Source organism: Diospyros lotus, chromosome 8 (assembly GCF_014633365.1).
Source record: "Diospyros lotus cultivar Yz01 chromosome 8, ASM1463336v1, whole genome shotgun sequence".
Classification (NCBI taxonomy): domain Eukaryota; kingdom Viridiplantae; phylum Streptophyta; class Magnoliopsida; order Ericales; family Ebenaceae; genus Diospyros; species Diospyros lotus.
The window spans coordinates 31,390,656-31,417,174 of NC_068345.1; the positions used below are offsets into that span (position 1 = coordinate 31,390,656).

The window sequence follows — 26,519 nt, forward strand, 5'->3', positions numbered from 1 at the left end:
CGGAATCCCCAAATAGTCTGCATCTTAAAGTCTCCATCGTTTTGGCTGCTCCAAGAGATGGCCATTTATGCCGATTGTAAATGCTGGCGTCCATTCAAGCATCCCCGAAGCCCTATAAAAGGCTGGGTACCTCCGTGAGTCTGCATCGCGGTTTCTTCTTTGCTTCCTGTTGTCTACTACTTGTCGTGGAGAGTTGTTCCAGTGAGTCCTGCCAGAGCCCGCCGCCGTGGTTGCAGTCTCCGGGCTGGCCGTCATATCCTGCGAGGTCAGTCGTCGTAGCCTGTTGCAACCGGAACAGGGCGCGTCTGCCTTCAGGACAGCGCCTCCGGCGTGCTTTGACCGTTGTCTCTGTTTCCAGATCTGTTCTTCGTCGACTTTCTGGTTTGATTTTCAGCCTCCTAAGTCTTTCAGTTCGACTATTGTTGTCGTCTTGGTGTTACAGATATATACATATATTCGTGTTGTGCCTCTGTCGTTGCTGAAATATCTCTGGTTATTGTTGTGGGAATCTTTTGTGGCTGCATCTATATATTGGTTGCTGCCTGCTTGTTGAGCTTGTAAAATTTCTGTAGCCACGGTCAGATTTGTTCTACTGTTCCAACAGTTCTTGGGCATCAGTTATTATTAGTTACTCAAAAACAAAAAAATGTGCATATCTTGATTTCTCACCAAAACAACATCAGTTCTAATTACGGATGATAATATGCTTTGATTGCGCATAATTTTATATGTATTGTTTCTCTGATCCGTCTTTGTGTTTCTTATGTAGAAACTACAGATGATGATATGCTTTGATAGCCATTTTGAAACATAGGAGATGAACATATGTTTTTTATGTAAAATTGTTGCAAGATGATTGTTGCAGACCACACTTACCAGAGATGTGAATGTTGTTCAAAACAAACGTTCCTGAACCACCAGTTGTAGGAATATGGTGTTCATATAATTGGAATGTCCTCTTTCTATTAATTGAATAGAGCTGGGAACCAACCAAACCTTTTGCTAGAAATGGGATTATTGGTAGGCCTCTTCCTTTTTAGAGGCAAGTAAGTGATTAACAGGGAATGGAAACCTATCGGAAAGGGAGGCAATAGTGACGAAGTTTCAGGAGCCGCTCTTGGATCTGTTATTTGTTCAATCTCATTTGCATATCCAATGCATTATTTTGCTGTAGTTTTAGTCTTTATGATTCCTTTCTTTAAATGATTTTACCAAACAAGGACTTGTATCGAGCTCCATTAGCATAATTTATTGGAACATTTTTACTTGAGTTATGTGCTGGTTTAATGACCAAGGGATGATTATTTTTTCTAATTGTTACTGATTAGTGGGGGCATGCATATAGGTCATATATCTTTTCCATTACCTGTTGTCAGCTTTGTGAATATTTATTTTTGGATATGACCATGAATAGAAATAGCTGAAGATCTAGAATTCATATAGCCAACCCCCCTCCTAATAGGATTAAGTTTATGATTGTTGCGTTCTGAATGTCTGTTTTTCTTCTCATTTCTATCTTCTTGGGGCAAAACCTGCATCTTGTTTTCAGAATTTTTGGTTTTGATTGTAATGTTCCCTTGTACTTGTGTAATAGTTTTCCTGATAATTTCTTCCTAGCTGCCATTCAGAATGTTTTATTAGTTATCATATGAGCGTGTAACATGTTCTGTAAGACATTTAGGGGCATGGCTAAAAGAAGTGGGAAGGTAATTTCTCATATCAAAGAAATATTAATGGTTTTACCAATCTGAATCTAGCATTCATGAATTCATCATTTCATGCCCCATGCATTCTTCCAATCTCAGTCTCGTTTTGGGTTCTTCCAGGCGGCAAATTGTCTAAACATCAAGAGCTTGTTGGACCTTACTTGCAATGCAGTTGCGAACATGATCAAGGGAAAAACCCCTCAAGAAATATTTAAAACATTCAAAATTAAAGACGATTTTACCCCCGAGGAGGAAGAGGAAGTCCGCAGGGAGAACCCTTGGCTTTTTGAGTGAAAGATCTAAATAATTTATGCGATACGATTTCACGTTAATTTGTGTCTTAAACTAATTTGATTACGTTCGAGAATGCTTGTTTGTGTCTTCCATCCAAGACTCAACTCTTGTGCTTTGTATGAGTGTGTGTGGTCTTCATCCATTCAGAACTGCGACTTGAGGGAGTTTGCCTAGGCAGCTTCTAAACGACATTTCAATCTAATTTGAGGGATTTGTTATAGGATCATTTTAGCTGTTATTATTTGGTCTAATTAGATAGAAAAAAATTCTCAAATCTTTAATAACTATTTTTATATGGCGGCTCTTTTATTCAATTGAATCCTTAAGGTGGTTAAACATTAGAAATGAACTTGTTTGCAGGAAATTTAATAATTTTAAACTTATCTCCTATAGTGGGGGCCTTGGTTTGGATATAAAGGGTTAGAGATCTTCTTTTTTTTTTTTTTTTTGAAGAAAAATTGCTTATGAAAGTGGTATTGAGGAGATTTAGTTAGTTATATTTTTAAGATTAATAAAGTGTTGGTGTTTTTAGTCTCAAATGAATAAACATATGATTTAGGATACCTCATTCGTCTTGCCTAACTAGATTTTCGGGAAAGATGATTTATTTTTGCCAAAGTTAGGGTCATATCTAAGATTCAATCCTAATATAATCACATTTGATTTTGAGTTTGAGTCTATATTAAGTTGAATTTATGGTTAAAAATAAAATATTAATAAAAAATTTAAACATTTTGACATATTACCTAGATTAAAAATATTTTTACAAAATAATAATAATTGAAGCTAATCTTAACTTACTAATTTATCAAATAATTTTTATATAATTAAATTTATCTCAATTAATTCCAAACTGATCATATGATATGAGTAATTAGTTTGATTTGATCATTTTTTAAATTTTAAAAATTTAGATTTGTTGAATCATAATTGACTTGCACCACCTTAAGGAGCATTCCCTGAATTCTCCAAAAAGGAACGAAAAGGGACAAAATAATTATTCTTATTCTTATGTATGTTCATAACTGCATATAAATTAAAAAAAAAAAAAAGAAAGAAGAAGAAATTTAGTTGCAGATCACGAATCAAACCTTGAGAAGTTGCTTGTTTTCCTATAATGTGCCTTCCAATTTTGATTTCACTGGTAAATTGCTTTCTTCTTGGTCTAAAAATTCAAACTGAAGAGGCTTTCAATCAAGAGAGAAGTATGTTGTGGTCATAGACGAGGAAGGTGATCTTGAAGAGCTCCAACGGCGTTGCCTTTGAGATAGACGAAGTGGTGGCTTTCAAGTTGCCGATGATTAAGTTCACAAATGAATATTGCAACGATAGTTTCATTCAGTTTCCCAACGCTAGCAGCAAGATTTTGGAGAATGCGATGGAGTATAGTCTATAGAAATAGGCACGTCAAGAGGCTGAAGAGTCTGCAGATCGACTAGCATAGAACGACCTCAATACTTTCGATTTTGAATTTGTCAAAGTTGCTTTGTCGCTCTGATCGAGCTCATTATGGTATAACGTCCTCATGCCTTTGTTACACTTAATTGAATTGGATTCCTAACGTTAACACGTATAACAAAACTTTACTCTTGATTTCTCTCTAAACCACTTAAATTCTAAATTTCTAAATAGCTTTGTAGTTTTTTTTTGTTTTGTTTTGTTTTGTTTTGAAGGTTATTAAATTCATAAGTTTGGAATTGAAAATTCCATGTTGAACTCATCTCCAGTAATTGGGACGGTGAACGGCTAGGGTTAGAGTGTTGAGAATGTTGGCTTACTTTAGGGTGAATTTGCTAGCCATTTCTAGCAAATAAAACTATTTAATGCATATAACATTATAGAATTACAAGTCATTTATACAAACTAGATGTGATTTATTAAAGATGTTCTAATCATTGTATCTTTACACATGGATTCTGTACATAAGATATGGTCTTGGATAAAGATAATTGGTTGGATAGAATTGATTTAGTGGACCTCATCTAGTGGGATTAAGGTTTGGTGGTGTTACTACTAAGATGTTTCCCACCAAATAAAAAAATTGGTGTTGTACTATGTTAATAGATATCTATTAACTTTCTTACTCAATGTGGCTTCTAAGTTTAAATATATTGGTATGTTATTTCAAAAGTTTTCGATGTGAAACAAAGGTGCTATGAAGGTAATGTTTGACGGATTTTTGTAAACAAAAATTGCCTTATATTATAGATAAAGTTTAAATTTTTTTTAGATCATTATAGATGTAATACTTAAATTAAATTACTTAATTAGTGTTTAAGAAATTAGTTGCTTGGAGAAAGGGTAGGAGGGGCTGGAGAGAGCAGGAGAGACCTGGGGCAGATACCTTACTTGCCCCGTCAGTCCACCCATGAAGCCATTAAGGGGATGTTTGTTAATCAAGATAAGAAGGAGAAAAGGTTAGATATGGTAAGCATTCTGGATGTTTGATATTTTCAACGTGTTTGTTAATCTTATCTAACCATTTTTGGAAAAGGCCTCACGTGACCTCTTATCTCCCATTTTTAAGATAAATTTATCCGACCTCCCCCGTCGGATAAATTTATCTTGCTCTTTCAAGATAAGGCTGAATTACTTATCTACCCCTTGTAAGATAATTAATGCCATTTAGTGCATTTTAAATATTCAAATTTATTAAAAAATCTTATTTATTTAACTCTTATAATTAATATTTTTTAATATATTTTTAAATTATTATATGTTTTGACAATTTTTAAAATTTAAATGACATTATTCATTTCATTGATTTTTAAAATTTAAATTTCTCTCTCTATATATATTTTATTTAACTCTTTTCAACTCTTTTTAAATTTATTTTTGGACATGAATTTGAAAAATAAAATATTATTTTTAATTTTTTTGACAAATCATATTAATCATAAAATACTATTTTAATCATAAATTTGATAATAGGGATATTTTGGTAAAAAAAAAACCCTTATCTTGGTGCTTATCATATATATTAACAAACACATGGAAAGAAAAAATACAATTATCAGTGGATTCTAAAAAATTTAACAAACAGTCTGATAGAAATCTTGAAATGCTTCCCGGCCTTATCTTGATCATTCCATATCTTGATCCGAAAAGCATCCCAATCTTATCTTGATATCACCTTATCTTGCTCATTTTAACAAACGCCCCCTAAATATATAGGAGCTGGGGGAGTAGGAGAGACCTAGGGCAGCTGCCTCCCCTCCGTCGCGGGTCCACCATGGAGCCACTAAATATAAATCTATATTATTTCTATTTCATAATTAATTTTTTGACCTTTTCTTTTAAAATTATAAAGTCATTTTTATTTAATTGATGCACATGCTACAATCTGTCAAGAACATCGAGTTGCCCCCCAAGTGTTAATAGTCTCTAGTGGTGAAAAAATAAATAACATATAATTAATCAGAATTGTTTGGATGAGTGTCAGACAAGAATTTGGAGTATTTGGCAAGTGTTGTGTACCCTTGATTCACGATTCTCAGCTGCAAAATGTCTACTGGAAATACATGTGTAGATATGGTACTAAACAAACTTTTCTATACCAACTATGAGGTGGGCTAGGCTAATGTATAAATTTAGGATTATGTTATTTGTACATAATTTATGTATATTTTGGTTTACACAATACACATAAATGACATAAATATCCTTCGCTTCATCGCTTTGAGTGAGGACATTTTAGATATTAGTACATCATTGTGTAGTCCAAAGTGTACATAGTGATGTACCAATAATATTTTTCATAAATTTAACACCCATTGGTGCTAATTGAATTAAGTTGAGAAGCAAAGCAACCCTTTTGGTGGAAATGAGATTTTCTCAATAAGATATCGGTAGCTTGTTTTTTTATTAAGGCCAATACTTAATCTCTGAACATAGTTGGATATTTTGTTATGCTTGTTTCTTGTTAAATCCAGTATTCTTATTAGTTGATGAATTAGTTAGTTATTTTTTTATCTTTATTTAATGTTGAGTAATGCTATTTAGTCACCTTTAGTGCCACCCTCAAAGCCACTCCACCCAGTACAAAATTACAAATTTAGTCACTATGACAATTATAATTATACCCTCAATATATATATACTCTCAACTCATCTCTCTCTCTTTCTCACTCCCTATCATGTTTCTTTTCTCCTCATACTTCTTCCCCCCTCTCTCTATCTCACCCGTGCAACGGAGCTTTCTCCATTACAGCAACTCCAACCCTCTCTCTTTCTCTTTCCCGTCCGTTGCACGTCACCATTGGCCCTAATCTAGAAGGTGGTAAGTCTTCTAAACTTATTTGGATTTGGCTGAAATTTTAAGTTTAGATTTACGGAGTTTCGACTGTTAGATCTTGCTGGTTTTTGGATATATTGGTCAATGGGGATAGAGATGTCAGGTGATTGCCTCTAATCATCGAAAATCACCGGCCACGATGGTCAGTGGTGATTGGCAATCCGTTTGTCGCAATATTTGGGTTTGGCCAAAGTTTTAAGTTTAGATCTACGGAGATACGGTTGTTGAATCTTATTGGTTTTTGGGTATGTTGGTCGACAGGCCCTTGAGTGTTAGGTGACTGCCTCTAATCGTCGGAAACTATCGTTATAGAGACGGATTACAATTTTGTCTCTACGTTTAAAGACAAATTTGAACCCGTTTCTAAATTTAGAAATGGAAAACAAATTTATCTCTAATTCTCAAGTGTCTCTCGATCCAAAAATATCAAATTGAAAATCTATAACCATGTCAAATTCAATATCCACAAAATCAAACTCCAAACACACAAATAATTGCACACATTACTACAAAAACAAATAAGTATTAATTAAGAGAAATAGTATCGCAAGTAAAAATTACACGACAAATATTAAAAATAACAGTCATCACCATCTAGGTCATCATCATACATGTCATCAATAAGGGGGTCAAGAAGAGGTGAAGTCCTTTGGTCGAATGGTGCAATTGGCTAACCTGGAACCACTGGATGAGTAGAAGCTAGTAAAGGACGACTTGGGGGTATCTGGCTAATCCCCAAGTGTTGGAAGAGAGATTGTATCATTGACTGTTGGGATTGTATCATATCTTCTTGGGTACACATCCACTATTGTGCAGACTATATCTCCGTTAATAGGTTAAAGACTATTCGACGCATAGCATCCAGCTCAGTCAGACTCACTGTTGTACTGGATGAAAGCATCGAACAATACTCCGGAAATGATGTCCCGAGACCAAAAATACGCCTCTTCTTGTGTCCTCCTACCACGTCCAAAATATATCGTTGTCAGAGGTATTTAACAATTGAGTCGAATTACTCATCTCTTCAGATGTTTGGGATGAGTCTCTATCACTTCATCACCTAGAAAACTCATCCTAAAACAAGAGATTTAGATACAAGTCAAGTAGATAACTAACAAATTAAACAACTAACGACAATGACAATTTAAAAATTAAATTTGATTAAAAAATAAGTGCTTACAGCAATCGATGCAGCTTTGTTTGAAACCCAACCGTCATTCTCGTTGTAGTGTTTTATTCTTGTAAAAAGTTCAAAATTAGTTGGTTCCCTATTCAACTTTTTTCTCTACAAAAGATAACAAATGAACATATTATCTATTAAGTTAAATATAAAGTTTCGTCATGGAACGTAATTGAACTCAATACAATAATTCACGAACTAACGATGTGTAATTAAAACTTATCAATCTTTTCTTATGCTCAACTGCTGATATGTTGCCATCTATGAAGTGAGGAACCCTCTCCAGATCATCTATTATGGACATTCTTTAGACTTTTTTGCACCCAATCTAAGTCATTCCATTTTTGTTTTAAAACTCTCCAAATATTATCATGAATCCATTTGCCTCTATGATGCCAATCCTTTACTTTTTGCAATGCATTCTTTAATGCCTATGAGCATTTGCTATTGAAATGTTTCCCAACTTCCTACTCATAATGCAGTGACCACTTGTATTCTTTCTGCACGCATACTAGAGAATATGTTAAACAATCATGAAGAGTTAACAGTTACATAAAAAATATTATTACTCAATTACTTGACCTTAAACTCTTCGAACCACATATCTTTGACAGCAAGATCCACCTCGCCCCACAATCTCCAAGCCCCTTCGAACTTGGATTTTAGTATACTAGGGGGGTGTTTGTTAACCAAGATAAGAGAGAGAAAATATTAGATATGAGAAGCATTCCGGATGTTTGGTATTTCCAACGTGTTTGTTAACCTTATCTGACCATTTCTGGAAAAGGCCTCACGTGACCTCTTATCTCCCCATTTCAAGATAAATTTATCCGATCTCCCCACTCGGATAAATTTATCTTGCTCTTTCAAGATAAGGCTGAATTACTTATCTACCCCTTGTAAGATAATTAATGCCATTTAATGCATTTTAAAGATTTAAATTTATTAAAAAATCTTATTTATTTAACTCTTATAATTAATATTTTTTAATATATTTTTAAATTATTATATGTTTTGACAATTTTTAAAATTTAAATGACATTATTCATTTCATTGATTTTTAAAATTTAAATTTCTCTCTCTATATATATTTTATTTAACTCTTTTCAATTTTTTTTAAATTTATTTTTGGACATGAATTTGAAAAATAAAATATTATTTTTAATTTTAATCTTAATTTTTTTGACAATTCATATTAATCATAAAATACTATTTTAATCATAAATTTGATAATAGGGATATTTTGGTAAAAAAATTCTTATCTTGGTGCTTATCATGTGTATTAACAAACACATGAAAAGAAAAAATACAATTATCAGTGGATTCTAAAAATTTTAACAAACAATCTGATAGAAATCTTGAAATACTTCCCGGCCTTATCTTGATCATTCCATATCTTGATCCGGAAAGCATCCCAATCTTATCTTGATACCACCTTATCTTGCTCATTTTAACAAACGCTCCCTAGAGATATAGGATGCGGATCCCATAATTGGATTAAAACTACAAGTATAACAAAAATTTGTTAAGACTAATATTAACATGCATGCACGCGTGCGCACATGCACATATATATATTAAATAAAAAATAGATAAGGTTTGAGTTGTAAAAACTCACTATAATCCAAGGATAGGTCGGATTCATATAATCCAAGATAGAACGCAAGTTATATGTGTATTTGCCACCATAGTCAAACCCATTATCTTTCACATTTTTCTTCTCTATTTTTTGAGATGATAATTTGAAAATTATTGTGAAATTATAAAAATGTACAAAATAATTATAAAAATCTCTATATTTTTTTCAACAACACCTAGCTATGTCTCCCCCCCCCCCCCTTTTTTCATTAAAAAATGAGGTTATAATAAACCCCTCCACTGGGGTCCACATAAATATACATAGAAAAGGGCATGGACAAGATGTAGTATGGAATCGTTATTGAACAAGATGTTGAACGCGTCTCCCTCTTCTTTTTTGTGTATATATAATGTGACTCCCCATCTCATTGATAGGCTGACAAGGGAGAAGACCATATTTGGGTTCATCTAATACATTTCCGCTCTTCCTAATTCTCCCCCAGAAAACGACGTCGACGCGTTCAGCGGGTTTTGGACAAAGAGAGAAACCATGTCGTCGGCAACGAGGAAGGTGATCTTGAAGGCCTCCGACGACGTTGTCTTTGAGATCGACGAAGCGGTGGCCTTCCAGTCGGTGGTAATTAAGTTCGCAATCGAGGATTGCCACGATAATTACATCCGGTTGCCCAACGTCACGAGCAAGATTTTGGAGAAGGTGATCGATTATTGCAAGAGGCACCTCGAGGCTGAAGAGTCTCCTTATCAGCAGGCCCGGGACGACCTCGAGGCTTTTGATGCTGAATTTGTCAAAGTAGATCAGGCCACGCTGTTTGATCTCATTCAGGTATACACCCCCCGCCGGGGGGCCTATTTCTTACTCTTTTCTGCTTGTATATATAAATATTTCATCGTAATTGGTTATGTCGTCCGTTCTTGATGATTATAAACGGGGTTTCAGACTTTAATAGGGATAATTACGTATAAGCCTTGATTTCTCCCTAAAACATTATGAGTTCCAATAGCTTTTAAGGTTATTTAGTGCACAGGTTTAGAATGGAATTTTCCATGTTGAATTCATTTATACTAAATTGATTATGAACAGTGTTCAATTTGAAACTAGTTTATTTAATGCTTTTGTCAGCAGTCCCTGGACTACTTTCAACCAAGTTTACCTCAAGTTATTGCGTATTTTTTTAAAATCAATTGGGTTAATATACCATTCAAACTAGCATGGAAATTCTATTATGTTCAGATAATTCACGCCGCTTGCAGCTGAGATTAACATAAGAAAAGTTTGGTTAGAGGTGAGATTAACATAAGAACAGATGGAACTCAAGTTCGAAGACTAGAATTTGACGGATGTCCTAACCATGTCATTGGAAAATTGACTCATGGTTAGGACTAAGACTAGCGCACTAGGGTCATACTGGGGATAATAAAGGGAGTGGCCGTTGTGAAAGCAGAGACATGTACTTCGTCTTTCTGGTTTATATTAAATTATTTTCTCCGTTATAGTTTCTGGTTCAATAACGTTTATATTATATGTTTTGTTTCTTCAATCATATGTGGTGTTTTTTGTGGACGGTATGGATTAACTGTGAAGACATGCTGCTAGCCAATTTAAAACGTAGGGAATGGATGGATTGTTGATTTCCTATTGCTGCTAGATGATTGTGGGTGACCCCACTGACCATGAGATGCAAGTGTTGAACAAACGTTTTTGAACATACCAACAATGGAAATGGATTTTGTGATAGCTGGCTTCTTTAAAGAGTTAGTATACTATTCAACCATGCAGTAATGACAAGTTTCTGTACCTGCTCCTGTATCTGTTAGTTGTTCAGTTTTGTTTTCCTCTCCAATGCATTATTTAGTTTTAATTCTGGTCTTTATGTTTCCTGTTTAGTGAGCTCTTTGGCTATCTTTTCTGTTAAGGATTTTACCCAATAAGGACAGGTAACTCAGCTCTATTAACATTTAGATTTGTGAACGCATTTTAACTCTGAATTTTGAGCCAGTCCAATGACCAAATGTGACATTCTTTTGGCAACTAGGTGTGTGCATATCATTTAAATAACCTAATCCTTTCCCTTTTTTGGGGGGGCTTTGTGAATTTTTTAGTTTTCTCATTTTCATCTTTTTGATATTCATCTTAAAAGAAGAATCCCAAAGGAATAGGTGAAAAGAAAATAAATATTTACAAAGCCCACACAATGGAAGAGATTAGGTTATATGAGTTGTATGCACACGACACCTCCACACCAGTAGCATTTTTCTTTTAAAAATAGAAAGAAAGAATGCGCCTTAACATTTCAGTTGTTGTAGTTGTTTTATCAGAATTAAGTTTGTGTGTCGTGTTTGTATTTATTTGGTATCAATGGTAATGTTCACATGAACTTTTGTCCTCTAATAGTTGCCTATTGTTATCTTGTCGGTTTTCCAATCTTTTATGCTTAGCTTCCTTCCATGCTCTTAAATTAGTTGTCAAATGATAATTTAACATCTTCTCTAAGATATTTAGCTGTTCAGCTAAAATACATGGAGATTTATTTGTCATTTCAATGAAACATTCTTAGTTTTTCCATCGGAATGATAGCATTCCGCCATTTGTCATTTCAAATTTCAAGTACCATATATTACTGTAGTCCAACTATCCTCTTCATTACCAGGCACGTCCGAATATCAAGAGCTTGTTGAACCTAACTTGCCAAACGATTGGAGTGATGCAGAACTCGAAACAAAGAATAAGAGTAATCTCGATTACTGAAAAATAATATCATTAATCAATGTCAATAATCAAGGCTGTCTTCAGTTACAATCAAAATGGACTATTTACGGGCAACTAATGGATAACAATCTACTCTAACCAGGATTCCTTGATCCAATCTAATTAAGATTGTAAACATTATCCCAATCTAATTAGGATTTTACTAGTTAAAAGGAAACAAAAATATAATAAAAGAAATTAAAAGAAACTAGGAAACAAATACAAAAAGAAAAAAACTAAATAAATAAAATAAGGAATACTAATTTCTAAATTTACTATTCTTTCCTACATCATGGAGGCATGATCAAGAGAAAACCCCCCGAAAAAATAAGAAAATTATTCAATATTAAATATTGTAATGCTGAGGAAGAAGAGAAATTCCTTGGGGACAACCATTAAATATGTAATATGATTGTGTTAATTTATGTTTTTAACTTTTGAGTACATTTGAGGGCGACTATTTCTACCATCCCACTTTATTTGCAAACTCTTGTCAAAATCCCAAGTCTGAGCTATGTGATTTGCTCGAGTGTCATCTTCAAATTGCAAGGAAGGATTAGTTTAGTCCTCCCAATTGGGGAAACTCAAACCCTATTCTTTATCATAGTAACAAATGTATCTGAGCAATGAAATAGCAAATAAATGTCTGTTTCCTTTTATTTCAGGATTTGCATCTTTATGTATGGACCGTTGCTTGTAATTATGGTATGCTTGGCTGCTAGCTAAACTCCTCTTGTTACTTCTTGTGCATTGAGGTCTTGGCCTATACTGGTTCAAATGCTTAATTTGGATTCAAAATTTAATCTATGGACTGTATGCATGTATCCATATAATGCTTGTTTTAATCATTCCCCTGCTACTTTCTCATATATGATCAACACAAGAGTAAGGAACATTTTCATTTGTTATTATGGTGCTCAATGAACATATTCTTTTAGTCTAGGTTTAGAGGAATAATTTTTTGTGGAAAGCAAAAAATAATAAATGTTTATTTTCATATATTTTTATACATACACATAAATATGATAACATCGTCTAACTTTCTTTTCTTTTCCTCCCCCAAATTCTAGTTCCATTCATCTGATGAAGCTATCTAAATAATTGATATCACTTTCAAGAATTACTCTTGCTAAGGGTACACATCCAAAAGAAATCTTTGGTTAAATAATACTCAAATAAAATAGTCAAGAAAATTTATGCTTTGCTTAAAATTTTAATTTATTTATTTTTTTCACTATTTATTTGAACAAAAAATAATCCGGATGAGTAGGAGGATTATCTTGAGTGTTTTGGAAGCTGAATGAAAAAATAAGTGTTTTCCACACTTTTGAATCATAGGTTGGAAATATATGCACAAGATATTTTAAACATAGGATACAACAAATTCAAACAACACTACATTCAAATATTACTGATTAAAACAAAACTTTGAACTTTAACTTGTCTCTTCTCTTCTGTGTTGGAACTGCTTCATCTCTTCTTCCACTCATCCTTTTAGTTTGTAATTCTCCTATCTTTTCTCTTATAACAACCGTATCTCTTTGCCTCTCGTCCATAACTTGAACTCATTCTTTTTCTATCTTCTCCAACACTTCCCCTCAAGCTAGTGAATAGATATCCATACTTCCTAGCTTGCCTCTGATTGATTCAAAACCTTGTTTTGGCATTGCCTTAGTAAGAATATCTATGTCTTGAAACTCAGTAAGAACATAAGAAAGGTTTATACCCCTATTTTCGAGTTTTTGTTTGACAAAATATCTGTCAATTCTCACATGTTTCATCCGATCATGTTGCACTGAATTATTTACAATACTTATTGTTAACTTGTTGTCACTATATAGCCTAATTGGAGAGAATATATGTATATGTCTAGATCCCTCATTAGTTTCTCTAGCCAAATAACTTCACATATACCTTGAGCAATGGCTCTATACTCTGCTTCCCCATTGCTATGAGCCACTACAGGTTGCTTCTTGCTTCTCCATGTAACCAAGTTACCCCATAGTTTTGTGTAGTAGCTTGATTTAGACCTACTATCCTCAATGGAGCCAGCCCAATCTGCATCTACATACCCCATAATTCCCCTGCCTTTTTTTTTTAAATAACAATTCTTTCCTGGGTTCCCTTGAGGTACCTAAGGATGTGACATGTTTCATCAAGTTTTTTTTTTTTTTTGTGGGAGAATTCATAAATTGACTTATTAGACTCACAGCATATGCAATGTCAAGATGAATGAGAGATAGGTAGATTAGCTTCCCAACTAAGCGCTGGTATCTTCCTTTATCCACTTGGTTTTCACGTCTGCTTTCTTCTTTATATTTTCAGTTTGGTTCTAAGGGGGTGTTGGCAGGTTTACAACCAAGTTTACCTATTTCCTTCAACAAATCTAGAGTGTATTTCCTTTGAGAAATGAAAATACCTTCTTTGCTTCTATCCACCTCCATTCCAAGAAAATATCTTAGTTTACCTGAGTCTTTTATGTCAAATATATCCCTTAGCTGCTTCTTGAGATTCTCAACTTCTTGGTTGTTATCCCCTGTGATGATAATATCATCTGCATACACAAATGAGAATTGTTCTTTTTCCATCTGCTGCATCCTTTGTTAATAGGGTATGGTCTACTTATCCTTGCTTGCACCTAAGCTGATTTAGAGTAACACTAAACCGTTTGGACCATGCTCTAGGGGACTGTTTAAGGCCATATAGGGATTTCTTTAGTCTACAGACCTTCCCTGTTTTATTCTCTATCTCAAAACTAGGTTGTATCTTCATGTAGATCTCTTTTTCCAACTCACCATTCAAGAAAGCATTCTTTATATCCAATTGGTGCAATTCCCAATCAAGATTGACTGCCAGTGAAAGTAAAACTCGTATAGAGTTTAGCTTACCAACTGGACCAAAAGTCTTTTCATAGTCAAGTCCTTGAGTTTGTGTGAAACCTTGGGCTACTAGTCTAGCCTTATACCTACCAATGTTACCACTTATACTTAACCTTGAACACCCACTTGTTGCCAACAATCTTTTTGCTATCAGGTGGCCTCACAATATCCCATGTACCATTTCTTTCTAAAGGCATGCATCTCATCCATAACTATTGCCTTCCATTTTGAATCTTGTAGTGCATGATATATATCTCTAGGGATCTCAATTTCATCAATTCTAGTAGTGAAGGCTCTAAACTAAGGAGATAAGTTTGAATACTTCAAATGATTAGAAATAGGATGTTTAGTACATGATCTCACCCCTTTTCATAGTGCTATTAGGATGTCTAAATCATCAAATCCTGTAGATTCCGCCCTTTCCATATCATTAGTCTTTGGACTTATCTCTGGATTGGACAATGGGCCTTGCTGAGGATCACGTGGCCTTCTAGAATAAACCAATGGTGGTTTTTCAGGAGCCTGAACTTCCTGGACCTGGTTGTTCTTGTCTCTCCCTTGATTAGGCACCAAGCTTTGGGTAGAAATAGGGACTGTTTCAATGAGTTTTTCAGTGGGTAACGGAGAAACAGTAGGAGAAGAAACATAAATAGTAGGAGGAAAGGAAGGATGTGAATAGGTAAGAAGAGAAATGGTAGGATCCTAATATTTCTCTATACTAGACTTGCCCCCCTGCAAAGGAATATGAGGATAAAAAGGTTGATGCTTGAGAAAAGAGATATCACAAGACACAATGAATTGCCAGGTAGAAGGACAATAGCATTTATATCCTTCCTGGGTAGGAGAGTATCCAACAAACACACATTTAAGAGCTTTAGGTCCAAATTTGGATTGAGATGTTTAATGATTATGCACAAAAACAGTGCATCCAAAGACCTTTGGGGAAAGGGAATTAAGGATTCTAGTATGATAAGGGTAGAATTCAAGGAAGACACTTAAGGGAGTTCTGAATGCATGAATCTTTGATGGAAGTCGATTAATGAGATATGAGGCCGTGAGAATGGCTTCCCCCCAATAAGAATTAGGTACTGAACCAGTAAACATGATAGACCTAACAGCCTCAAGAAGGTGGCGATTTTTTCTTTCTACCACCCCATTTTGTTGAGGATTGTAAGGGCATGAACTTTGGTGAATGATATTGTGCTTAACTAGATAATGGTTGAATTCATTTAAGAAATATTCTCGGCTATTATTTGAATGCAGAGCATGGATGGATGATTGAAACACATTTCTCACCATTTGATGAAACCTTTTGAAGACAATACAAGATTCGGATTTGTCTTTCATTAAGAAAACTCAACAAACTCTTGTATGGTCATCTATGAAGGTGATAAACCAAGGGGTTTTAGTTAGATTAGGAGTTCTTGTTGGTGCCCAAATGTTACTATGGACCAAGTAAAATGGTTTAGAAGGTTTATAGATATGAATTGGATGTGGAATTCTAGTTTGTTTAGCAAGAATACATTGCTCACAATGAGAAGAAAGACTCTTTTTATTGATTGAAAAAGAAGGATACAAAACTAGGATGTCCAAAACGCTTGTGCCATAGCATGACTTTAGAATTTGAAATAGCAGATAAGGAGGATCGGATAGGCTCTCCAAGGAAATGACAGGACCCTAAGATATAATAAAGACCATTTTTCTCCTCAGCACTGCCAATTGTCTTCCCCGAAGATAGTGTCATGTACCTAGGGTTACCTAGGGTTTGGATTGAAAATCGAAAGAATTCAAGGGGATTAGGATCAAGAATAGAATGATTGAAGGGGGAATTGGACAGAAATTGGGAAGATAATAGACAGAATAGAGGGAGAGTTGTAGATCGAAACAGAGAAAGGGAGAGATTAGAAAGAGAGTAGAGGAAAACGGGAGGGAGATTGTGAGAGAATTCAAGAGAAGGAAATGAGAGAATTTATTCATTAATTCAAACATGCCTTCCCATCTTCAACCATGGCTTATATATAGCCTAACAGCCTCCCACATGCACCCATGTGCAGTACAACAATAAGCGTAGCTGCCTATAGCTAAAGACAAACATCTCTAATAGAAAAGGGAAAGAAAATTACAATTACTGTATAATGCATGTAAGCTAACTACTACTATATTTACTAATCTATCCTTGGGGATCCTAGGGGTTGTGACAATTCCCATCTCCTTGAGAGAGTTCTTGTCCCCAATAACTTCAGCAATTGACCACTACTCTTATCCAATACTAGCTTTCTTTATCTGTTTTGTTCTTGTTTCTTTCTTTCTCCTTCTAGCCCTCTTCTTCTTCGTTCTTAAGTTCTTAAGATCAATTCCAGCCATAAGTTGACCTAGAACTTCAATAGAAGAAACCTTATCGAGTTCAAGTCCAAGACAACCACCTCCTGCAATAGCTATCAAATCAAGATTGGTCTCCACTTTAAGAACATGATCAACCACTCCTGGACTAACATATTTAGTAGTTAAAACTTGGAGTCCACAGGGAGGACTAATTGTTTCGTCTAAGCCTTCATTGCTTCTTTCTTGTTCAACCGATCAATTTGGCGAACATGTTAGAACTTTCAGAAACTGCTCCCACCTTGACAACTGGAGAATCAACTCTGGTTGAACAGCCCACAGGAGCTAGAGATTTGTCAGGTGTGCATCAATCCTACCGTCTAGACAGTAGGAACTACTTGCAGTGGGCTCAACTCATTAGGACTCTTCTCAAAGGCCGTGGGAAGATCAACCACTTGACTGCACCTTCTCCAAAAGACTCGGATCCTACTTTCACAACATGGGATGTTGAGGACTCTCTCATCATGTCTTGGCTGTGGAGTGAAATGCAGACTGAGATTAGTAAGAACTTCATGTTTTTAAGTACCGCAAAAGAGATCTGAGAAATGGTGAGGCAAACCTACTCAAAGCTTCAAGATGCCTCAATGATCTTGGAGATTAAGACAAAGATTGACTCTACTAGAAAATGTCAATCAACTGTTACAGAATACTATAATCAGATGAAGGGCTTATGGTTGCAGCTTGATCATTATCAAGACATAAAAATGGTGTGCAGTGCAGATGCTGCCACCCTCAATATGATTTTTGAAAGAGATACGATTGTTGAATTCTTGGCATGCTTAAATCTAGAGTTTGATCAAGTAAGAATTCAAGTTTTTGGTAGAGATAAACTCCCTACTCTCAATGAAGTGATTGCCATTGTTAGGAGTGAGGAAAATCAAAGCGGTGTTATGAGCATAGCCCTGAAAGTTTTGCCTTGATGACTAGCAACAAAGAGGGAGTGAGGTTTAAAGTGGGGAAGTTAGAAGCTCAAACCAAGAACTTAGGTTGTGAAGGGCAGTGGTGTACCTACTGCAAAAAACCTAGGCACACTAGGGATACATGCTTCAAGCTTCATGGCAAGGAGGTTGTTTTGAGCAAGATAGGTGGATTCAGAAATCTAAAGTACCAGGTCTATCTTACAAGCAAGGAACAAGAGGAAGTAACTGATAAGATAGAATCCTCCGGAACTGATCTTAATCAGTTGAATGCAGAGACGATTAACAAGCTTAAATTCTTCCTAAGGACAATCCAGGATGGAGCATCCTGTTCTCTTGCACAACAAGGTAAGTACATAAACTCTAATTCTTTTTCAACCTCTAAAACTGATAGGAAAAACGTGTGGATCCTTGAATTGGGAGCCACTGATCACATGACCCCTAACCTCCCTGTTTTTGAGACATATGAGCCTCTTGAAACCACTAAACAGATAACTATTGCCAATGGAACTTCAATTCCCATCACAAGCCAGGGCAAAGTCAATCTTAGTCCTAGTTTATCTATCAACCAGGTACTTAATGTACCTAATTTGGCTACCAACCTTATTTCTATTCATCAATTTACTAAAGAACTAAATTGCCAAGCAGTCTTCTCTCCTCACATGTGAAAATTTCAGGACAGGGATACAGGGAAGATGGTTAGTGTGGTTGAGGAGCAAAATGGAGTGTATGTCTTACAAGAGGAGAGTGATTGTCCTAAAAGGAGACAGTTGAGGCTTGCTTGTTCATCCCAATCAACTTCGGATCTCTCCACCATTTGGCTCCATCACTTTAGACTAGGCCATCCCCCCTTTGTTCTGTTAAAAGATATGTTTCCCACCTTGTTTAAGACTCTAGACCCTAGTAGTTTTCAGTGTGATGTGTGTGTAATGGCTAAACACCATTGAGTGTTCTATCCAATCAGCAATAAATTGTCATCTAAGCCATTTTCTTTAGTCCATTATGATATTTGGGGGCCATCCAAGATACCAAATTGTTCTAGGGAAAAATGGTTTATTTCCTTTATAGATGATTATACTTGCATGTGTTGGATTTTTCTGTTAAAAGATAAGGTTGCCATGGGACTGTCTTGCCCTATTTTTGCGAAATGATTTCCACTCAATTTGGCATATCCATCCAAAAATTTTGTGCAACAAGAGGGGATATTCCATGATCTTCCTGCATGGATACTCCACAACAAAATGGATTAGCTGAATAGAAGATGAGACATCTCCTCAATGTGACCAGAACTCTTCTTCACCATCACCATGTCCCTAAACATTTTTTGGGGGAAGTTGTTCTAATAGTAGCTTATGTGATTAATAGGGTTCCATCTAAGGTCCTAAACAACCAAAGTTATTTCCAATGTCTAGTATCTTTTTTCTCATATCTGAGTTTGCATTCCCCTCTACCTCTTAAAGTGTTTGGTTGTGTGTGTTTTGTTCACATTCCTAAAGTCAATCGGGACAAACTTGATCCTAGAGCTCAAAGATGTTTCTTGGGTATTCTCCTACCCAAAGAGGCTACATATGTTATAGCCCTACCTCACGAAAGTTTTATGTCTCCAAAGATGTCACCTTTGTTGGGTCTCAGCCATTTTTTGGTTCTCCTCAAGTTGGTCCTTAGGCGAATATTGTAGGGGATGAGGATTAAGACCCTAGGAATTTCTTCCCCAACCTCGAATCAACAACACCAAGCTCCAGTGAGCTTGATGGTACTGATCAGCCTCCTAATCTCATCCCTTATCCCTCTCCACAACATACTTCTTTACCTAATTCCTCCCATCAAAATGCAAACTGCAACGAACAAGCAGTCCAACAGCTGCCATCCCCAGTTAAGTTTAAAGGGCTTTCCTTATGTATTCAAAAGAAGACAGCCCCTTGATGATCCTTAGCCTGCATCAACATTAGATCCGAACCCAGGTATGGAATTTTGCACCTCACACAATTTCCATTCCAGCCCTATCTAATCCTAAACCTAATGATTTGGATCTTCCCATTGTTGTAAGAAAAGGGGTCAGAAACTGTACAAAACATCCCTTGGCCAATTACCTATCATATCGTCACCTTTCCCAAAGCCATAAAAGCTTCCTAACATCTTTGGATGCTATTGTTATTCCAAAGTCAGTAGAAGAGGCTCTAAAAGATTAAAAATGGAAGGAAGCAATGTTGGAGGAGATGAGGGCCCTAAATAAAAATAAGACATGAGAATTGGTGTCTAGACCCAAGAGAGTCAAGCCAATGGGCTGCAGGTGAATCTTCAATTTAAAATACAAGACTGATGGAACCCTAGAAAGGTATAAGGTAAGGTTGGTGGCCAAGGGCTATACTCAATCCTATGGCATAGACTACCTTGAGACCCTTGCCCCCGTGGCAAAGATGACCATAGTCAGAGTTCTCATATCTCTAACAACTAATTTTGGGTGGAAGCTACAACAACTAGATGTAATAAATGACTTCTTACATGGAGATTTAGAGGAGGAGGTATTCATGGAGTTACCTCTGGGATTTCAGCAAGAAGGTGTAGGAAAAGTATGCAGACTTAAGAAGGCTTTATATGGGCTCAAGTAGTCCCCACAAACCTGGTTTGACAGGTTTTCTAAGGCCATGAAATCTATAGGATACCATCAGAGTAAAGGAGATCATACTCTCTTCATCAAGCATGTGGGAGATAAGGTAACAACCTTACTAGTTTATGTTGATGACATTGTGGTTATGGGAAATAATGAGGAAGAACAATAGCTTCTCAAGGCAAATTTAGCTAAGGAGTTTGAAATTAAGGACCTTAGTGGTCTAAAATATTTTTTGGGGATTGAAGTAGCATACTCTAAGGCAGGGATTTTCTTGTCTCAACGTAAGGAATTACTTGATTTGCTAGCTAAAACAAGTATGATAAGGGGAAAACGGGTTAGCATACCAGGAGATCCTAACATCAAATTGCAGGAGAATCCTAATGGAGAGGCAGTGGATAAGGGTAGGTTCCAACAGTTAGTGGGCAGGTTGATATATCTTTCTCACACTAGGCCTGACATAACTTTTGCTGTCAGCCTAGTGAGTCAGTTCATGTATAGCCCAACCGAGGAACACATGTATACAGTGAGGAGGATCTTGAACTACCTAAAGGCCACACCGGGCAAAGGTATTCTGTTTGCACCAGGGGCTGATTTAGATATCAAAGGATTTACTGATGCAGATTATGAAGGATCTCTAGTTGACAGGAGATCCACAACTAGATATTATGTGTTCTTAGGAGGCAATTTGGTGTCAATGGAGTAAGAAGCAAGGAGTTGTGACAAGATCAGGTGATGGGGCAGAATTCAGGGCTATGGCCCTTGGTTTGTGTGAGTTGTTATGGCTGCAAATCATCCTAGAGGATTTGAAGGTCAAGGTGCAAGGTCCTATTGAACTTTTGTGTGATAATCAGTAAACTATTTGTATTGCTCATAATCATGTTCAACATGACAGAACAAAGCATATAGAACTAGACCAACACTTCATTAAGGAAAAGTTGGATTCGGGCTACTTCAAATTCTTTACGTGTCATCAGAAAATCAAGTAGCATATTTCCTTACTAAAGGTCAAAAGGTTTGAAGATTTAATAGACAAGCTAGGAATGATAGGAATATTCACTAGCTTGAAGGAGAGTGTTGATGCATACGAAGAAATATGTGCGTGTGGTGATATGTGTGCGTGTGGTGGTCAAAGAATGCAGCAGATCTTTAGATGCCTTCCTAATCTGGAATATGAAGTTTCCTAAGTTAGACTTAGGAAACTTTCCTAATAGTGCAGATATGTATTCTTTCCATATGTTGTATTTATTGTAGAAGGTAGGTTTCTTTATGTGATTTCTCTACTCCTCTATAAGGGGATCCCATCATGTACATTCCGACTATGTGAGAAATTATTTCACTCTTTGCTTATTCAATTTTCTGCATAAGACATGCCTATTTATGAAGAAGGTAGGCAAAGAAACAAGGGAGGATCGAGCAAGAAATTGTCGAGCGGGAGACACCAAGCAAGAAGTTATCAAGCAGGGTGAGGATCAACTTATAAAGACCAATGCCTCTTGCTTTTCTTCCAAATACAATGACATGGTGTAATCTAAGGTGTTCATCAAAGTGCTTGAGTAAGAAAGAAAGAGAAGAAAAATGAACATTGAGAAATGGAAGAGGAAGAGTCGTACTTGGAGTATTCTTTCACTTGAGCGAGCTCAGTTGTAGGAGTGGGGGGCAAGTAATAGAGGTAACTAATCAACCTACCAACCATTCTCAAAGCACCACATGTACGACTCCAAAGGGGACATGTGGACTAATGGGAGGTCGACACGTGACGTAATCTTGATGACCTAACATGAAGACTACTTGGAAAACATCTAGGGGGGGACCCGCCATGTGGCAAGACCTTGTGCCTTACTAATTAATGCACATGACTCTACTAATATGGTTCGAAGTCTTGAGACCACTCGTTAACTATGCTCGAGGTCACATCCCATGTAAGGTTTTCAACTAAGATCACACTGAAACCATAATTGGGTGAGCTATAAAAACCTTTAATGTTTCAATGGTAGATAAATATTTGCTATCCTCCTACTTGTTATTCTATCGGTCTTTGCTTCTTTTCCGATCAAATACTAATTTGACCATTAAAATTTACCTCCAGAAACTAAAAACCAAAACTTGCAAGGCTAGAGATGAACGACACGCACGAGCAACCTCAAATAAAATTACAAAGGTAGTTTACACAAGTTGTTAACCAACTGTGCGTGCATCTGCTGTGCAATAAATCCACTTCAAAGTGTGGCAGCACAGCACAACATCCCTTTCTCCTATGTGTGTGTGTGTGTGTATATATATATATATATATGCTTAATCCGCGCTTTGATTTTTGGAGTGTGCCAAGGGGTCTGATCCTCTAGAAATGAAGCATTTTGACTTTTGGGGTTTCAAACGAGAGAGAAGCATGTCATTGTCGCCATCGTTGTTGAGGAGGAAGGTGACATTGAAGAGCTCCAACAGCATTATCTTTGAGATTGATGAAGCAGTGGCCTTCAAGTTGCAGATGATTAAGTTCGCAATTTAGGTTTGCGATGACAATGTCATTCAATTGCCCAACATGATGAGCAAGATTTTGGAGAAGCTGGTTGAGTATTGCAAGAGGCACGTCAAGGATGAACAGTCTTCTCCATACAAACAGACCCAAGAGGACCTCAAGACTTTCGATTTCCAATTTGTCAAAGTTGATCACAGCACTCTGTTTGATCTCATTCACATATGAGATCCCCATGCCTCGTTCTTGCGAATCAATTATTATCAGTTACCCAAAAACAAAAACTTGCGCATATCTTGATTTCTCCCTAAAACAACATGAGTTGTAATAGCCTTTATTAAGGTTATTGATGCACACCACAGGTTTACTATAGAATATTCGAATGTTGAACTCATCTGAACTAAATTGGTTATTGACAGTCTTCAATTCACACGACACAGCGACCATTAACACAGGAAAATGGAATTAAACTTCAAAAACTGGAAACTGATGGATCAATAATACTAATTTTGTATGTTTTGTTTCTCTGATCCATCTTTGTGTTATGTAGAAATTACAGATGATGATATGCTTTGATAGCCATTTTAAAACATAGGAGATGAACGTAATGTTTTTGATCTAAAATTGCTGCAAGATGATTGTTGCAGACCACACTTACCAGAGATGTGAATGTTGCTCAAAACAAACGTTCTTGAATCGTCAATTGTAGGAACATGGTGTTCATATATTTGGAATGTCCTCTTTCTATTAATTGAATAGAGCTGGGAACCAGCCAAACCTTTTGCTAGAATTGGGATTATTGGTAGTTCTCTTCCTTTTTAGAGGCAAGTGATTAACGGGGAATGGCAACCTATTGGAAAGGGAGGCAATAGTGACGAAGTTTCAGGACCCGCTCTTGTATCCGTTATTTGTTCAATCTCATTTGCCTTTCCAATGCATTATTTTGTCGTACTTTTAGTCTTTATGAGTCCTTTCTTTGAAGGATTTTACCAAACAAGGACTTGTATTGAGCTCCATTAGCATAATTTGTTGGAACGTTTTTACTTGAATTATGTGCTGGTCTAATGACCAATGGATGATTATTTTTTCTAATCGTTACGGATTAGTAGGGGCATGCATATAGCTCATATATCTTTTCCATTACCTGTTGTCAGCTTTTTGAATATTTATTTTTGGATATGACCATGAATAGAAATAGCTGAAGATCTGGAATTCATATATTCAACCCCCGCTTAATGGGATTAAGTTTATGACTGTTGCATTCTGAATATCTGTTTTTCTTCTGATTTCTATCTTCTTGGGGCAAAACCTGCATCTTGTTTTCAGAATTTTTGGTTTTGATTGTAATGTTCCCTTGTACTTGTGTAATAGTTTTCTGATAATTTCTTCCTAGCTGCCATTCAGAATGTTTTATTTGTAATCATATGAGCGTGTAACATGTTCTGTAAGATAGTTAGGGGCATAGCTAAAAGAAGTGGGAGGGTAATTTCTCATTTCAAAGAAATATTAATGGTTTTACCAATCTGAATATAGCATCATGAATTCATCATTTCATGCCCCATACATTCTTCCAATCCCAGTCTCGTTTTGGGTTCTTCAGGCAGCAAATTGTCTAAACATCAAGAGCTTGTTGGACCTGACCTGCGGTGCAGTTGGGGACATGATCAAGGGAAAAACCTCTCAAGAAATATTAAAAACATTCAACATTAAAAACGAGTTTACCCCAGAGGAGGAAGAGGAAGTCCGCAGGGAGAACCCATGGGCTTTCGAGTGAAAGATCTAAATAATTAATGCGATACGATTTCACGTTAATTTGTGTCTTAAACTAATTTGATTACGTTTGAGAATGCTTGTTTGTGTCTTCCATCCCTGAACTTTACATTTTGTAGTCTCTTGTCAATATGTGGAGTCCAAGACTCAACTGTTGTGCTTTGTATGAGTGTGTGTGGTCTTCATCCATACAGAACTTTGCTAAGAATGGTGAGTGTAGTCCTTGCAGGTGGGAAATTTCAAATTCTGTTCTTTTAAGGAATATGGTTAAAATTCCCTTTTTCTTTTAAGTTTTAAGCTTATGGAATAGTGAAGGAAAAGCCATGTGTCTTTCCATAGTTGTTAATTTCATATGATTTGAAATGTGAGTTCATAGAAAATATTGATCTTAAGAAAATGTATTATTTTAAATAATAAAATATCTCCTCAAAAAACAATTTTAAAAAATGGTAAAAATATATAGTTTTTGTATTATATTTTAAAATTTAACACAACTGTGACTTGAGGGAGTTTGCCTAGGCCGTTTCTAAACTACATTTCAATCTAATTTGAGGGATTTGTTATAGGATCATTTTAGCTGTTTTTATTTGGTATAATTAAATAGAAAAAAATTCGCTCTTTTATCCAATTGGATCCTTAAGGTGGTTAAACATTAGAAATGAACTTGTTTACAGGAAATTTAATAATTTTAAACTTGTCTCCTATGGTGGGGCCTTGGTTTGGATATAAAGGGTAAGAGTTTTTATTTTTTGAAGAAAAATTGCTTATGAAAGTGGTATTGAGGAGATTTAGTTAGTTATATTTTTAAGATTAATAAAGTGTTGGCGTTTTTAGTTTCAAATGAATAAACATATGATTTAGGATACCTTAACCGTTTTGCCCAATGAGATTTTCGAGAAAGATGATCTATTTTTGCCAAAGTTAGGGTCATATCTAAGATTCAATCCTATTATAATCACATTTGATTTTGAGTTTGAATCTGTATTAAGTTGAATTTATGGTTAAAAATAAAATATTAATAAAAAATTTAAACATTTTGACATATTACCTGGATTAAAAATATTTTTACAAAATAATAATAATTGAAGCTAATCTTAACTTATTAATTTATCAAATAATTTTTATATAATTAAATTTACCTTAGCCAATTTCAAACTGACCATTTGATACGAGTAATTAGTTTGATTTGATAATTTTTTAAATTTTAAACATTTTGATTTGTTGAATCGTAATTGACTTGCACAGCATTAAGGAGCATTCCCTAAATCCTTCAAAGGGGAAGGAAGAGGGACAAAATAATTATTATAAAGAAATTTTATTCGCATCCACTATTTTTCGCTTCACAGCCACATTTTAATATGCCTAAAATATCTTCTTTTGAAAACTCATTTTACCCTCACAACTATTTTCTCTCCCGATCAATTACTTGCCAGTCATACGTAGCCACCCACTCATTCATAATAAAGATAATGCAACAAAAAACATCAAATATGATGCAATCGAAAACGAAAAAATAGATTAAAATATAAGAGTAGAAAAAAACACATATATATATATTGACAATCACATATAAACACATGCCTGCATCACATACACAAACATAAATATATGTATACACACACGCGCAGACACATATATATAAGCGCACACACACATATATATATATATATAT

The 26,519-nt window shown here is 35.5% G+C and overlaps 1 protein-coding gene across 8 annotated transcripts in view; it reads left to right on the forward strand.

Annotated features, from left to right (window-relative positions):
- The window catches only part of LOC127807413 (SKP1-like protein 1A), a 27,208-nt gene continuing 689 nt past the window's right edge, over positions 1-26,519 (forward strand). Inside the window, exons 1-4 of one of the 8 annotated variants that reach the window (XR_008024679.1) lie at positions 1-381; positions 9,555-9,895; positions 10,655-10,824; positions 10,958-11,007. Coding sequence is in view for 7 of the 8 variants with exons in the window: in XM_052345244.1 (XP_052201204.1) it covers positions 81-381; positions 9,555-9,895; positions 22,922-23,110 (831 nt within the window). In the remaining variant the exon portion in view is untranslated. The other 7 variants (XM_052345246.1, XM_052345243.1, XM_052345245.1 and 4 more) reach the window with 7 other exon arrangements.